Source organism: Drosophila eugracilis, unplaced genomic scaffold, assembly GCF_018153835.1.
Source record: "Drosophila eugracilis isolate 14026-0451.02 unplaced genomic scaffold, ASM1815383v1 contig_2167, whole genome shotgun sequence".
In the NCBI taxonomy this organism is placed as follows: domain Eukaryota; kingdom Metazoa; phylum Arthropoda; class Insecta; order Diptera; family Drosophilidae; genus Drosophila; species Drosophila eugracilis.
Genome location: NW_024573052.1, coordinates 2,125,013 through 2,139,558, shown reverse-complemented (window position 1 = coordinate 2,139,558; position 14,546 = coordinate 2,125,013). Strand labels below are relative to the sequence as shown.

The window sequence follows — 14,546 nt, the reverse complement described above, 5'->3', positions numbered from 1 at the left end:
TTGATCTGATTTTTTGGTGCCAGCTCTTTTGGCAGCAAAGAGTTAGGCTTTTCTGCAGTTTCTTAGCTCTAGCTTGGTCAAAACAAGATGCACGGCTAAAACAATGACTGTTTTGTACAGCTAACTACCGGCTCTTAACACCCATATACTTGCTTATATTATTATTGATCTGATTTTTGATGCGAGCTCTGTTTTTAGGGCGGGGAACTCAGGAAACCGAATTTTAACAGAAATTTTCAACATTATTTTCGGTTATTTAGCTCTAGCTCGGTCAAAACAAGACGCACAGCCAAAAGAACGACTGTTTTGTGCTGCTAACGACCAATACTAACCACCCCTATCATTGGTTTTTCGATTTTGGGAAAATCAATTTTGGCCCAAATTTCGCATTTTTGAAATTTGATCATCAAAATTTTCAAAAATAGGCCAAAAATTAAGTTTCCCAGATTTGAATGCAAACCAATTGGGAATCATAGCAATCAATTTATGAGCCCTACGAGGTATTACATTCCTCATTTGGACAATTTTTGGCTGTGCTATGGCCGAAAAACTGATTTTTTTGTGCCCGAAAGTATGTTACGACTTTTGGCAGGAAAGAGTTCGGCTTTTCTGCAGTTTCTTAGCTCTAGCTTGGCCAAAACAAGAAACACAGCTAAAGCAATGACTGTTTTGTATAGCTTACTACCGGCTCTTAATACCCCTATACTTGCTTTTATCATATTTGCTCTGATTTTTTGGTGCTCTTTTGGCAGCAAAGAGTTCAACTTTTCTGCAGTTTCTTAGCTCTAGCTTGGTCAAAACAAGATGCACGGCTAGACAATGACTGTTTTGTACAGCTAACTACCGGCTCTTAACACCCCTATACTTGCTTATATCATTATTGATCTGATTTTTGGTGCGAGCTCTGATTTTAGGGCGGGGAACTCAGGAAACCGATTTTTAACAGAAATGTGCAGCATTATTTTCGGTTATTTAGCTCTAGCTCGGTCAAAACAAGACGCACAGCCAAAAGAACGACTGTTTTGTGCTGCTAACGACCAATACTAACCACCCCTATCATTGGTTTTTCGATTTTGGGAAAATCAATTTTGGCCCAAATTTCGCATTTTTGATAAGGGGTACCATCATCAAAATTTTCAAAAATAGGCCAAAAATTAAGTTTCCCAGATTTGAATGCAAACCAATTGGGAATCATACCAATCAAGTTATGAGCCCTACGAGGTATTACATTCCTCATTTGGACCATTTTTGGCTGTGCTATGGCCGAAAAACTGATTTTTGTTGTGCTCGAAAGTATGTTACGACTTTTGGCAGCAAAGAGTTCGGCTTTTCTGCAGTTTCTTAGCTCTAGCTTCGTCAAAACAAGAAACACAGCTAAAGCAATGACTGTTTTGTATAGCTTACTACCGGCTCTTAATACCCCTATACTTGCTTTTATCATATTTGCTCTGATTTTTTGGTGCCAGCTCTTTTGGCAGCAAAGAGTTAGGCTTTTCTGCAGTTTCTTAGCTCTAGCTTGGTCAAAACAAGATGCCAGCTAAAACAATGACTGTTTTGTACAGCTAACTACCGGCTCTTAACACCCCTATACTTGCTTATATCATTATTGATCTGATTTTTGGTGCGAGCTCTGCTTTTAGGGCGGGTGTACTCAGGAAACCGATTTTTAACAGAAATGTGCAGCATTATTTTCGGTTATTTAGCTCTAGCTCGGTCAAAACAAGACGCACAGCCAAAATAACGACTGTTTTGTGCTGCTAACGACCAATACTAACCACCCCTATCATTGGTTTTTCAATTTTGGGAAAATCAATTTTGGCCCAAATTTCGCATTTTTGATAAGGGGTACCATCATCAAAATTTTCTAAAATAGGCCAAAAATGAAGTTTCCCAGATTTGAATGCAAACCAATTGGGAATCATACCAATCAAGTTACGAGCCCTACGAGGTATTACACTCCGCATTTGGACCATTTTTGGCTGTGCTATGGCCGAAAAACTGATTTTTGTTGTGCCCGAAAGTATATTACGACTTTTGGCAGCAAAGAGTTCGGCTTTTCTGCAGTTTCTTAGCTCTAGCTTGGTCAAAACAAAACACACGGCTAGAACAATGACTGTTTTGTATAGCTTACTACCGGCTCTTAACACCCCTATACTTGCTTTTATCATTATTGCTCTGATTTTTTGATGCCAGCTCTTTTGGCAGCAAAGAGTTCGGCTTTTCTGCAGTTTCTTAGCTCTAGCTTGGTCAAAACAAGATGCACGGCTAAAACAATGACTGTTTTGTACAGCTAACTACCGGCTCTTAACACCCCTATACTTGCTTATATCATTATTGATCTGATTTTTGGTGCGGGCTCTGTTTTTAGGGCGGGGAACTCAGGAAACCGATTTTTAACAGAAGTTTGCAGCATTATTTTCGGTTATTTAGCTCTAGCTCGGTCAAAACAAGACGCACAGCGAAAAAAACGACTTTTTTGTGCTGCTAACGACCAATACTTATCACCCCTATCATTGGTTTTTCGATTTTGGGAAAATCAATTTTGGCCCAAATTTCGCATTTTTGATAAGGGGTACCATCATCGAAATTTTCAAAAATGGGCCAAAAATGAAGTTTCCCAGATTTGAATGCAAACCTATTGGGAATCATAACAATCAAGTTACGAGCCCTACGAGGTATTACATTCCTCATTTGAACCATTTTTGGCTGTGCTATGGCCGAAAAACTGATTTTTGTTATGCCCGAAAGTATGTTACGACTTTTGGCAGCAAAGAGTTCGGCTTTTCTGCAGTTTCTTAGCTTTAGCAAAATGTTGTTAACAAATGTTGTTAACAATCGGTTTTCTGAATTCTCCGCCCTGAAAACAAAGCTCGCACCAAAAAATCAGAACAATAATACGTACGTACCCCTTACCAAAAATTCAATATTTGGGCCAAAATTAAAATTCCAAAAATCAACAAACGAATGATGAGGAAAGTTTATTTGGGTCTTTAGCGTCTCAAGACATTCATTCTTCAATCTGTGTGTCCCGTTTTGAGTATGTTAAATAAATAAAAAAAACATATTGCTATTACTTATCAAATCTTAATCGTAATCTTACCCTGTATACCGTATTCCAACAATATTATAAAAAAAAACAAGATAGGGAATATTGACTCGTTCTCATATTGAACTTGGTAAATATTTTCCTATGGAATACCCTTAACATTACCAAAAGGTATGTTTTAGTATATTTTTATACGTGTTAATGGCAGACACAACGTGCTGTTTTCATGCTCTCAGTGTGCTCCCATCAATCGACTCTACTGTTCTCCAATTATGGTGGCCACCGGTGGACGTGATCAGGAAAAGAATCAGGAGCTGGATGTGCTGAACCCCACGTCCGCTGTAACTGGACTGCCTCAGAAACGGTACTATCGCCAGAGAGCACATTCAAATCCCATTGCAGACCACAGTTTTGACTAGTAAGTAGCTTATAAAATGGCCCCCTTTAACAAATAGAAGCTCATTAACATAGTTATCCCTTAGTCCTGCTCGCCCGGAGGATATGGATTGGCGCTCATTGTACCCAAACATCCAACCGGGTGACCAGGTGAGCTTTGCCGACATTGGATGTGGATATGGTGGGTTTCTAATTACCTTGGGTGAGATGTTCCCCGAGACGTTCTCCATCGGCATGGAAATAAGAGTTAAAGTGTCGGATTACGTCGTGGACCGAATTGCGGCGCTGCGCCAAAAGAGCTTGTCCACCGGTGAATGTGCTTATCAGAACGTTGCTTGCTTGCGTACCAACGCCATGAAGTATCTGCCCAATTACTTTACAAAGGGACAGCTGGAGAAGATGTTCTTTCTCTACCCGGACCCGCATTTTAAACGCGCCAAGCACAAGTGGCGAATTATCAACCAGGCCCTTCTCTCCGAGTATGCCTACGTCCTTAGAAGAGGGGTGAGTAACACAATCTATTAAACATTTTGACTGCAAAATAAGAACTCTTTACCCAGGGCCTAGTGTATACTATGACAGATGTAGAGGACCTACACAAGTGGATTGTGGCTCATATGGAGGAGCATCCGCTTTACGAGCGTCTCACCGAAGAAGAGTCGGTACGTACCACAGCAACATAAATTCTGAAGATTGTCAGAAAGTAATCTTTCCTATTTCCAATCTATAGAAGTCCGATCCCATTACTCCGAAGCTTTACCAAAGCAGCGAGGAGGGCGCCAAGGTGGTGCGTAACAATGGTGATCACTTCCTCGCCATATTCAGACGCCTTTAGAACCAAGTATATATTCTCTATATATGTAGACATTAATTTAAGATTGCCGTAAATTAAAGATCGGTTGTTAAGACCACACGTTGAGTATTCCCAGGCCCCTGCAGGAAACCAGCATCTTATCGGTGGACTCCACCTCCACGTTAAACTTAACCCCCGCCATTTGCTCAGCTATATAGATGGCGGTGCGCGTGTGGTTTGACAGCGGGCCAGTACGCATCTTTGAGTGACCATCTGCCAGTGCCATATAGATGATCAGCTGGTCCTGCATGTGTTCATCCACGCACACCTCCTTGCACACGTACTCGGCAAGCTTGCAGGCGGCCTCATCGCCAAGCACATGAGCATTAGTTTTTTTCTTATCCAACATGTCGGCACCTAGCACACAGCCGGTAGAGGTCTGGGCCGTGATCAAGATGCCTGCACCGTTGTCGCAAGCCCTCTCCAACGAATGCTTCACCGATTCGATACTGAAGTGCTGGGAAGGTATGAGACGGGGAATCACGGCTCGCGCCGCCTCTTCCATATCTTTCGCAATGCTCTTGGGCACGCGTCCGGCACAGAAAGCCACTCCGCTGACCGACTTGACGCTGCCGAAGTCTATAAGCTGTGCAGCGTGCAGCTTGTTCACCGGTTTAACGTCCAACTTACAGGTTCCCATGCCGCGCGGGTAGAATCCGTACTTGAGAACCTTCAGGTAGAAGTCTGCTCCAAAAAACTTTAGGTTCGGTAAGAGCACTTTCTGCATATACTCCACCTGCGGAGCAAAGGACACGTTTGTACCCCCTTGCACTATCAGACTAGAGGAACGTCCGGCGAAGAGTAGTACTGGAAGGGCCATTTGGTAAATCAGGGTAATGCTAGCCGCCGTATGAGTATCGACGTAGTATGAGTTACCCACGATAGCGCTAGGTGTGAACTCAAGTGTGGTGGAGGAGAAGGCATTACCCTTTACTTGCGCATCGGTAATGTCCCGAAGCAGATTGACACCATGGAGGTGCTGATGAGATAGCCCTGGCTTCGGGCGATTGGCTCGGATATTGATGACGCGCACCGGTTTGCCCAAAATGCAGCTGAAGCTCAGGGCGTTGCGTAGCGCCTGTCCGCCGCCCTCCAAGTAAGAGCCGTCAATTATCACGAAGCCTTCCACTTTGATTTTTTTTGAGTTCATTCTTCTTTATGAATTAAAGTTTTTTCGTCCGGTTTTCTTTCAAGTTGTCAATGGGGTTTGCTGTCGTCAAAATCTGACAGGATAATACACTTCAATTCATTGCAAATTGACAGCCAGTGTGACCGCCGCTTTTTTGCAGGGAATACTTTGCTTATTAAAAGCGCAATTTTTAAACTGGTCCGGTAGCACTGGCCAAATGTAAGCAAGCGGACTTCTATGTTTTGCATTTAGGACAAATAATTCAACAAAGTAATACTCGTACATTATCTGCAATATGCAAAGCATGAAGAACAACAGTTAAAAATGACTTTGTAAGTAGTTCATATATAAATTTATACATAATTAGTTCGTATGTGCACGATAGAAAGAATCATACATATCTACAAACGTGCCGCTTTGAGGTGGCTCATACTTATCTTAGACGTGCCATCGGAACGATAATTATCTAGTCCAGCCAGTGGTTTAACTACTATTAGCGCTGATATTTCCGCAGGGAAGCCGAATCACTTGGGAATTGAGCAATCACACGGATTGTAAGTTTGGGGTTCCACTGGAATGTGAATGTGGAGCCGACTCGCATAAAAGTAAAAAGACTGCGATGGGAAGAAATATTTTTGTTTCATTAGTTCAAAAATTTATTAAGTCATTTTTAATTTAATTATTATTTTTAAATTTTAATTAAAAACCTAGATCGCGATTTTTAAGGAGTTTCAACTGTAGTTTGATAGCTCAGCATTAGCTTTCAAATGCCAGCCGTCACTCCGACAAGTCCTGATTAAGTTTAGAAAAAGCCATTTATATATATGTAATTCTCTAAGTCCGATAAAAAAGACATTGACGAAAAGGGGCTCAAGACAGTGACACACATAATACCTGACAAAGTTTGTAAGCAGAAGGGCTTGAGTTTGAGATATTAGCATTGCTTCAAATTAAAAAGGTATCGATAGGGTTACCCTTTTTTGTTACATTCAATAATAGTTTGGATATTTCTTATCTTATGCCTACATAATAAACATATACAAAAATCAAAAACATTCAGCCGTAGCCTGTGTTCCTTGTAGATAAGGAGTTATCAACAATTTGTTCAGTACAGTGTGACATATTTTCTCTTTTGTGTAAGCTAAATAGTTATCAACAAGTCTATAACTAACTTTTGCTAACAGAACAAGCCTTTTAAAATTAATCATAAAAGAGGTGACTGCAAGTTCGTGGAAAGGGTTACTCAGCGCGACGACGCTATCCAACCATAATGAAAACACTGAATTTTCCATGTTCTAGTTCCGCTGTTGGTGAGGCAATTCTTCTGGCATTGACTGTGGCACAGTGGGCACCGGCAACAGGTGGATTGGGTGCCGGGTGCATTGTTCTGTAACACGACGAAGGCCAAGTTATGTGCTACTCTCTTTATGACTTCTTGTTGATGGCCATTTCAAATAAATGCCGGTAAGAGGTTCGGCAAGTGGTTCTTGGGCCCGGGGGGCATGGCAGGCAAAGGAGGTGAACCGATTGCTTGTGAGTGAAGTGCGGCAAGGTCGCGACGTGTTTGCCAGTAAGGCATACAGACGTATGCCTTTGGTAGTGTAGTACATTCTCAAAAAATCAGAGACAAACAATTGCGGTCAAAACGATAATTCCTAACGTTATCTTACATTTAGTTGCTACTACTGCAAAATAAGTTAAGGGAAGCATCTGTTGTGTTGTTTCTTTACGTCTTGGTTTCTAAAGTAAACTTGGTTTTCGTTTTAAAATCTTATTATTTTTAGTATAGATTTTACACTATCTTAACTAATCATAATCGAACTGATTACTAAACGTAATGGTAGTGCAAAAATTAGAAATACATATTAGAAGTTACCCTTAGAGATATCAGAGTTTGATATTACTATCATGACCGCCCCTGTGCGCAGTGCGAGTACACACACACACACACCCCAGCTGTGCGTATGTGTTGCGGAGGCACGAAGCTTCCATTTCCAGTCCAGTCCAGCGATGAAGTTGCGCGTCATACGCGGTTCGCAGTTCACGCGCGCCAGACGTGCCTCGCTCTCGCTCTCTCCTGCTCCTGCTTTCCCAGCGCTCTCTCGCCAAGCAGCATTCTTGGTCCATTCTCGGCACAGAACAGACCTGTTGCACACTCTCACGTTCTCTCCTTCCACGCTATTCCAGTTGTTTTGTTTTTGTTATTGTTATTGCCCCTGGTGAATGGTGAGTGGTGACTTGCGACGAAGAGCACGCAGATAAACAATGCGATGTGCGTCTGCTGCAGAAAACAACATCTCAAAAACGTTTAGGAATTTGGAATATTCATCTGCGGTTGATGACTCAGCCCCTGGAGGAATAAATGAAAAATATTAATAACACTCGTGGAAATAACCAGCTGATAACGGGTTTTAATACATTGATTGATTGTAATTAAGTGGAAAAACCAAGCTTTTAAACTGCAAATTCAACTTTCAGGTGGCAACCCTATCGAGCAGCTCTAAATTTGGCCAAAACGCAAAGAGGCATTAAATACCTTCTAAGGATTTTCGACCTTGAACCTAGGTAAAAACTGCTTTGTGCTGGATGTGTAGATCCGAATTTCATTATTATACAATTTAAAAATATTAAAAAAAAACAGGAAAAATTTGGGAATACTCAGTACACATCGACGCCTACACACAATGGGTTCCGTCAACTGCAAGGAGTACAAAACGACGGGTAGTACACCCAAAAAAGAAAAGTCCACAGGTAATTACCAGATGTTCTGAGGGATAACTTTCGAATTGTTATTTTGTGGTTACAGAATAGGGCTTTTCGTACTTCTGAATATTTATTTACAGCTAAACTGAATTCTCCTATTGTAAGATTAATAATTTTCCTAAAGGGAAAATAGTTTCATTCAATAATTCCATTTTATCAAAGTTAAGATCTTAATTAACAACAGTTCCACCGTTACCTATGCATCTCGATCCGATCACACAATTTCTGCCTACAATTTATAAAGTGTTTGGTCATGTCGTAGATGATATGATAGTTAACATTGCCGTGCTCCTTTTACCAATCGAACGAGGCCAATTGATAGAAATTGTGATTAGGCGAATGGGAATGACCCGTTTTTAGGGGCGTTGCCGGAGAGGGGTGCTTAGATAATTGTCTCAGCGGCATAAGGCTAAGATTGAGAAAGAGATATGGATAGGGGGAGCACGCAACTTGGCTTACATGCTGCGTCATTGCCACAGTAGTTATTAGTGAACCTAATTAGTTGTTTTGGTGAGGGATAACTTTCAATCTTTAGCTTTGCTAATGAACTAAATTTACCCTCTTTATATTTAAGAAATCAAATATTTTTTATGCGCTTTAAAGGAGGTAACCTATGAGCTCGGATCGCATGTCTCTGCTAATCGATATTCACTGTACGTGCAGCTGCTGTTAGTCACCGCTATCGTAATTTTGCCTATGCCTTTTGCTCTTGCCTATTGCCGTTGCCTTTGCTTTCCGTTCTCTTGGGCTCATCGTTGGGGCCCCGCTTCGCTTAAATTGAAGGCAGCAGCGTTGGTCTCCGGTCCCCAATTCATTCGTCGTTCGACAACTGCCGGTGTCTAAGCGTTATTTGGCTCTTAAAGTCGGTCGAAACATTCTCTTAACTGCGGTCTATTCAATCCTTTTCGGTGCTACCTGATTTCGTGAGTTGTTTTATTTTGGTCAAACTTGTTCTCATGCAATTGTTATTATTATTATTTGGACGGGCTTTTGACTCACATGAGTTGGGCAAGGCCAACCGGTTTAAACCAAGCGTGTTTGAGAAACCCAACTGTGGTAACATGGCGAATTGTTGCTAATTAGACCCGAGAGTTGGAGGAGGCTAGGAATGTACAGTGCAAGGTTGAAGTTTGTTAACAGAACGAAAAAAATAAATATATTACTTAGGTTACATGGCTTTCTAAAATTATTAAAACCATATAAGATATTTTGTTATAATAGACCATACCTTATTTTCTCCCTTCGAAAGTGTATTTTTTCCGTTCACTGTATTTCAGTCTGAGATGACTTGCTTCTCTTGTAGTTTGCTGTCCCGTATCATTTCGAGGGCCCAACTGTTTGATTTCAGTAAAAGCCTCATCATCGAAGCTTTATCGTTCCCCTTATCAGCGATATAACAGCGATACCATAATATGCATACATCATAAAGCCAGTCACTTGAGATAGGGGCGTGTAGACATCAGAATCGACTGGAACAGGGTAAAACACAGGTTTACAGGTGTCACGCTTATGCTTCCTCACCGTCTGGCTTTTCTTGGTGACGTAGCTATTGACTTGTGCTGAGTTGTACTGACATTGAAGTAGGTCGTATGAGTCAATCGATCCGAACTTGTCGCTAAGATCCGCTTTGTTATGGTCGGTAACCATCGGTGGCAACACCTGCTAGCCTTCCCTTATAGGTCTGCGAATAAAATTTGTAATATTACATTTCTAGTTTTTAAGGGATTTTTCCATATTATATTTTTATTACAAGCTTAAAATCATAAAGGAGGGAAATCTTATATAACTTTGAACCTTCTTATTTCTGTTTTTTTTTTATATATAATTATATATTAAAATAAATTACTCGATAATTATCTTTCTTTCGGTTATAAAGAAATGTTTTCGAATCATTGTCAATTTTCTTATAATTTATTTAAAGTCTTATCCATCATTCTTTGTGTTTTGTGTCCTTCTTGACCGCCAAAAGCTCTAGTCGTGTGATGGCATTGTCCAGGAATCTTCGCTGGTCCTTCAGCTGTGGAAGGAGTTCATCGGCGCTAACTATGTGTACAGGCTTAGCCGTTAGTGAGCCCGTTCCAGCTGATTTATCCGACTCAGACCAACGGCTCCGCAGAGCTGCTACTCCTACAGATGGTCTAAGCATGTCCAGCACTCTTTTAATGATGGAGGGACTTGATACCTGCTGCTGATCCTGCTGGTGATCCTGCTGATGGATGTTGTGGTTATGTTGCTGGTCACTGACCACACTCCCCTGCGGAAATTCCGGCATGGTCAGCAAGGGTCCCCAGAAGAAGGCACCCAACCCGGGGGCAGCCGGCAGTGCTATTTCCGATGAGTGTCCTTCCAGTTGCTTTTCTTGTGAGGCAAACCTGCCATCTAGAAACTCAAGTTGGCGTTTTAAATCATCCAGTTTGAGCTGCAGGTGCTCAAAGTCAGCGGTCAGATTGATAGCCAGGCTCTGGGTGCTCTTGCCCTTGCCGATTCCCTGCAAATTCTCTATTTGAAGATCTAGTTGATGATCTCTCAGTTGCAGATCCTCTAGCAGGAGTTGAGTTTCTGCTCGAGGAGGTTGTTCCAAAAACAAACGGGCGATTTCCGCCTGCAACAGCTGTCTGTTGGTGCGCAGCGAACTCAGCTCCAGTTCCTGGAGGTTGCTGAGATGCGGTCGCGATACCACCGATCCTAGGACCATTAGCAGTCCCATAAAGACTTCTGAACGCAAGCGAGGCATCTTCTTGACTGATCTCAAATCTTAATTTCTACCTGAGCAGTAAGCTACGCCAGACTTTCCCTTAAACCCTAAAGAAAAACTGGAAAAATTTTATAGGCCAACACAACCACACACTCTTGTTATCTATATCTTTATCTCCGTTTCACTTTGTTTCTCTCGTTGCACGATGACTTCACCAGGTGGTGCCGTGGGTTCCTACCAGTCCAAGTGCAGCACCCAGAGTCCTAGTACAACCATGTCGACGGAAGCGTCTTCCCCGGATTCAGAGTACACCAGTGCGGTCCGTGTGGACTGCAATATCGCGGATCTGAATGAGAACGAGATGAAGCAGGTGGACTTCGATGAAGATACCCGTGTACTGTTGGTAAAGCAAAACGATCGCCTATTAGCGGTAGGAGCTAAGTGCACCCATTATGGAGCACCGCTCCAGACTGGAGCCTTGGGCTTGGGGCGCGTCCGTTGTCCCTGGCACGGCGCTTGCTTCAATTTGGAAAACGGCGATATTGAGGATTTCCCCGGACTCGATTCGCTGCCGTGCTATCGCGTGGAGGTGAGCAATAAGGGACAGGTGATGCTCCGAGCCAAGCGATCGGATCTGGCCAACACTAAGCGACTCAAGAATATGGTTCGACGTAAGCCCGATGATCAGCGAGTGTTTATTGTGGTTGGCGGTGGTCCCTCAGGCGCTGTAGCCGTGGAAACCATACGACAGGAGGGCTTTACAGGCCGCCTCATCTTTGTTTGCCGAGAGGACTATTTACCCTACGATCGTGTCAAGATCTCCAAAGCTATGAATCTAGAGATTGAGCAGCTGCGATTCCGCGACGAGGAGTTCTACAAGGAGTACGATATTGAGCTATGGTTGGGAGTGGCAGCCGAAAAACTGGACACAGCCCAAAAAGAACTCCACTGCAGCAACGGTTATGTGGTGAAATACGACAAGATCTACTTGGCCACAGGCTGCTCTGCCTTCCGCCCGCCCATTCCAGGTGTCAACTTGGAGAACGTCCGCACCGTGCGTGAGTTGGCAGACACTAAAGCTATATTGGCATCCATTGCCCCCGAGTCCAACGTCGTTTGCCTCGGATCTAGCTTCATTGCTTTGGAGGCAGCTGCTGGTTTGGTATCCAAAGTGCAAAGTGTCACGGTGGTAGGACGCGAGAATGTTCCACTGAAGGCCGCTTTCGGTGCAGAAATTGGTCAGAGGGTACTCCAGCTGTTTAATGACAACAACGTAGTCATGCGCATGGAGAGCGGCATCACAGAAATCGTAGGTAATGAAGAGGGCAAGGTAACCCAGGTAGTGCTAGTAGATGGCACACGTCTGCCCTGCGATCTACTTATCTTGGGTACTGGCTCCAAACTCAACACCCAGTTCTTGGCCAAGTCGGGCGTGAAGGTCAATCGCAATGGCTCCGTAGACGTCACCGATTTCCTGGAGTCCAACGTACCCGATGTTTATGTTGGCGGAGACATAGCCAACGCACACATCCACGGGCTAGCCCACGATCGCGTGAACATTGGTCATTATCAGTTGGCTCAATATCACGGACGAGTGGCGGCCATCAACATGTGTGGCGGCGTCAAGAAGCTGGAAGCCGTGCCCTTCTTCTTCACTCTGATCTTCGGCAAGGGCATTCGGTATGCCGGCCATGGGTCCTACAAGGATGTTATCATCGACGGCAGCATGGAAGACTTTAAGTTCGTTGCCTACTTTATCAACGAAGCGGATACGGTGACAGCAGTGGCTTCATGCGGTCGGGATCCGATTGTGGCCCAGTTTGCCGAGCTTATCTCGCAGGGCAAGTGCCTCGGACGTGGCCAGATCGAAGACCCCGCCACCCGTGAGGACTGGACAAAGAAGCTTGGTGAGCCTCTGCCCCAAGTTCGCTGAATAATCAACTATTGTGTATTACCGCTGAGATTTGTTAAATTTTCATGCAATCGTTGAGTATTTATTATATGGTATACTCGTATGCAAAACACTTAAGAAGTGAAACTTTATCTGTGTATATTTATAATTGTAGTTTGGGGGAACTTCCTTGAGTTCCTGCCACGATTGCCACTTTTGGCACCCTGAGATCAAAGATGTACGCTTTTTATTTCCTTGCCACACAATGTATTTTTTTGAGTCATTTGGATTATTTTTGCTAAATAAAATGTTTTAACAATGTCGTAATTGTTTTTGGTTTTTCATTTAAAATGCATCGTGGTTTTGTAAAAGTTAATAGTCAAATGTTCTACTTTCCAAGCATAGAGTGTATAGAGTTTGCTATCATAGCGCATAAGCTAAGGGCAATGATCCGCCTTACTTACCCTGTTCATTTACAGACTCTGTTTGCTTTAGTCATATAAACTCTCCTAAGTCCAACTTCCCTCTTTTTTTTACTCAACATAACTTGACTTATTCGCGTTGATAATCGAAATTCCAAATTAAGAACATTAGATATCCGATGCCTGCTTCAGGTCGGACTCCCCAGCGATCCCTGCTAAATGCGGGGTTGAGGTTGTTCATCACGAAGATGGGAAGGAACCAACTAATGGTACGGTTTTACGTGGCAATCATGGGGGATGTACTAACTTACCCTTTTTCCGGCGGACAACTGTAGCCTGAGGATCGAAAAGGACTCGAATTAGTGGTGACCGGAGAGTTAAACGAAACACTGGGCCAGTGCACAGCCGGTATGTCCTCGCTGAACAGTACGGAGCTTTTCGATCAAATGACAGCCTCAACCAGAATGTCTCATAGATTGGCGGCCGCCTTGGAGCGCATCCAGGTACTGGAGGAGCGCAACCGTAGGCTGAAAGATCTGGTAAATGGGATTTCTCCTAGATATTGCTTGTAGTAATAGCAACTGTATCTTAGGCGCTGGACAAATCTGATATTTTCGAGTCTAGGGGTGTTATGCTCTGCTCCCGGGCCTTTGACCTCAGTCGGGAGCTGATCGTGACCAGAATGCGAATTAACGACTTTGAGAAGGCCTGCACTCAGCTGCGAAGGTATTGTGCATATAGAAGTCGGCCGATAACCGAATCTCCCGCATCTTGTTTTTCAGGCGCATCCTGGAGCTGAAGCTGCGACGCATCCAACGACGACGGTATCTTTGCCACGAGGTGCAGAGGCTGCGACTAGCGCAGGAGAACCATGTGCCCACTATCCTGATGCGCCTCTGGCATTGCCTCCGCTTCTTGTGGAACTGTGTTGACTGTCTGGCGCAGGTGTCCCACGGGGCTCGTTCTATCCGCAAGGCGGATGGCACAATAGACGCCCTCAATTTGTTCGTCGAGAGTTTTTAACCATTGCCATTAAAATATGTATATTACTTTTTAACATTTTTTATTTATCATTAAGCAGACAATAATTTTTAAAATCGATCTTGCGGTAAAAAGTTGATTAATGCGCCATTAGCAATCGATAAAAGTATTTTTTAAGCCGTAGTTTTTTTTTGTAATCCAACGAGAGAACTTCTCGTAGTCAAACTTTTTAAAATATTGACAAATCAACTAAGCAACCGCTTTACCATATGTATTTATTTTTACTGTTTAGTATTTTAAAGTATTTTCTCTATTCCTAAATTGATAACATAACTATCGGTTGTACCACATCCGCAGGCGTACAGCTGAT

The 14,546-nt window shown here is 43.1% G+C and overlaps 5 protein-coding genes and 1 long non-coding RNA gene across 8 annotated transcripts; 3 read left to right on the top strand and 3 right to left on the bottom strand.

Moving 5' to 3' along the window:
* Positions 1-3,236: 3,236 nt before the first annotated feature.
* Positions 3,237-4,353, top strand: LOC108104417 (tRNA (guanine-N(7)-)-methyltransferase). Its single transcript, XM_017210472.1, has 4 exons — positions 3,237-3,464; positions 3,529-3,946; positions 4,003-4,104; positions 4,173-4,353. The coding sequence occupies exons 1-4, from the start codon at positions 3,319-3,321 to the stop codon at positions 4,275-4,277; spliced, it is 771 nt and encodes a 256-aa protein (XP_017065961.1). The 5' UTR covers positions 3,237-3,318; the 3' UTR covers positions 4,278-4,353.
* On the bottom strand, positions 4,263-5,580 carry LOC108104415 (RNA 3'-terminal phosphate cyclase). Its single transcript, XM_017210470.1, has one exon. It carries the CDS (start codon positions 5,443-5,445, stop codon positions 4,345-4,347), a length of 1,101 nt encoding a protein of 366 aa, XP_017065959.1. The 5' UTR covers positions 5,446-5,580; the 3' UTR covers positions 4,263-4,344.
* Positions 5,581-5,646: 66 nt separating this feature from the next.
* LOC108104413 (apoptosis-inducing factor 3) lies at positions 5,647-13,100 on the top strand. 3 transcript variants are annotated; one of them, XM_017210467.1, is made up of 4 exons: positions 5,647-5,756; positions 7,903-7,989; positions 8,066-8,175; positions 11,101-13,100. In XM_017210467.1, the coding sequence occupies exons 1-4, from the start codon at positions 5,749-5,751 to the stop codon at positions 12,813-12,815; spliced, it is 1,920 nt and encodes a 639-aa protein (XP_017065956.1). In that variant the 5' UTR covers positions 5,647-5,748; the 3' UTR covers positions 12,816-13,100. The 3 variants fall into 3 exon arrangements, with proteins under 3 accessions (XP_017065956.1, XP_017065957.1, XP_017065958.1); XM_017210468.1 differs by lacking the exon at positions 5,647-5,756 and adding an exon at positions 7,542-7,650; XM_017210469.1 differs by lacking the exons at positions 5,647-5,756; positions 7,903-7,989; positions 8,066-8,175 and adding an exon at positions 8,971-9,110.
* Positions 7,643-13,591, bottom strand: LOC108104420. Its single transcript, XR_001772299.1, has 3 exons — positions 13,507-13,591; positions 9,416-9,868; positions 7,643-7,774 (listed from the first exon to the last, which is right to left on the bottom strand). It is a non-coding gene; the product is annotated as an uncharacterized LOC108104420 (long non-coding RNA).
* On the bottom strand, positions 9,947-10,941 carry LOC108104416. Its single transcript, XM_017210471.2, has one exon. The coding sequence runs from the start codon at positions 10,919-10,921 to the stop codon at positions 10,118-10,120; it is 804 nt and encodes a 267-aa protein (XP_017065960.1). The 5' UTR covers positions 10,922-10,941; the 3' UTR covers positions 9,947-10,117.
* Positions 13,196-14,247, top strand: LOC108104419. Its single transcript, XM_017210473.1, has 4 exons — positions 13,196-13,464; positions 13,531-13,734; positions 13,788-13,921; positions 13,978-14,247. Exons 1-4 carry the CDS (start codon positions 13,375-13,377, stop codon positions 14,216-14,218), a joined length of 669 nt encoding a protein of 222 aa, XP_017065962.1. The 5' UTR covers positions 13,196-13,374; the 3' UTR covers positions 14,219-14,247.
* Positions 14,248-14,546: the final 299 nt, after the last annotated feature.

Excerpts from the sequence above, each read along its gene's own strand:
- LOC108104416 (XM_017210471.2), bottom strand. The coding sequence starts at position 10,921 with ATGCCTCGCTTGCGTTCAGAAGTCTTTATGGGACTGCTAATGGTCCTA.
- LOC108104419 (XM_017210473.1), top strand. The coding sequence starts at position 13,375 with ATGCCTGCTTCAGGTCGGACTCCCCAGCGATCCCTGCTAAATGCGGGG. Across the intron at positions 13,465-13,530 it reads TGGGAAGGAACCAACTAATG|CCTGAGGATCGAAAAGGACT; the intron begins GTACGGTTTTAC and ends GGACAACTGTAG. Across the intron at positions 13,922-13,977 it reads GCCTGCACTCAGCTGCGAAG|GCGCATCCTGGAGCTGAAGC; the intron begins GTATTGTGCATA and ends CTTGTTTTTCAG.
- LOC108104417 (XM_017210472.1), top strand. The coding sequence starts at position 3,319 with ATGGTGGCCACCGGTGGACGTGATCAGGAAAAGAATCAGGAGCTGGAT. Across the intron at positions 3,465-3,528 it reads GCAGACCACAGTTTTGACTA|TCCTGCTCGCCCGGAGGATA; the intron begins GTAAGTAGCTTA and ends GTTATCCCTTAG. Across the intron at positions 3,947-4,002 it reads CCTACGTCCTTAGAAGAGGG|GGCCTAGTGTATACTATGAC; the intron begins GTGAGTAACACA and ends CTCTTTACCCAG.
- LOC108104413 (XM_017210467.1), top strand. Across the intron at positions 7,990-8,065 it reads ATTTTCGACCTTGAACCTAG|GAAAAATTTGGGAATACTCA; the intron begins GTAAAAACTGCT and ends AAAAAAAAACAG. Across the intron at positions 8,176-11,100 it reads CAAAAAAGAAAAGTCCACAG|GTGGTGCCGTGGGTTCCTAC; the intron begins GTAATTACCAGA and ends TGACTTCACCAG.
- LOC108104415 (XM_017210470.1), bottom strand. The coding sequence starts at position 5,445 with ATGAACTCAAAAAAAATCAAAGTGGAAGGCTTCGTGATAATTGACGGC.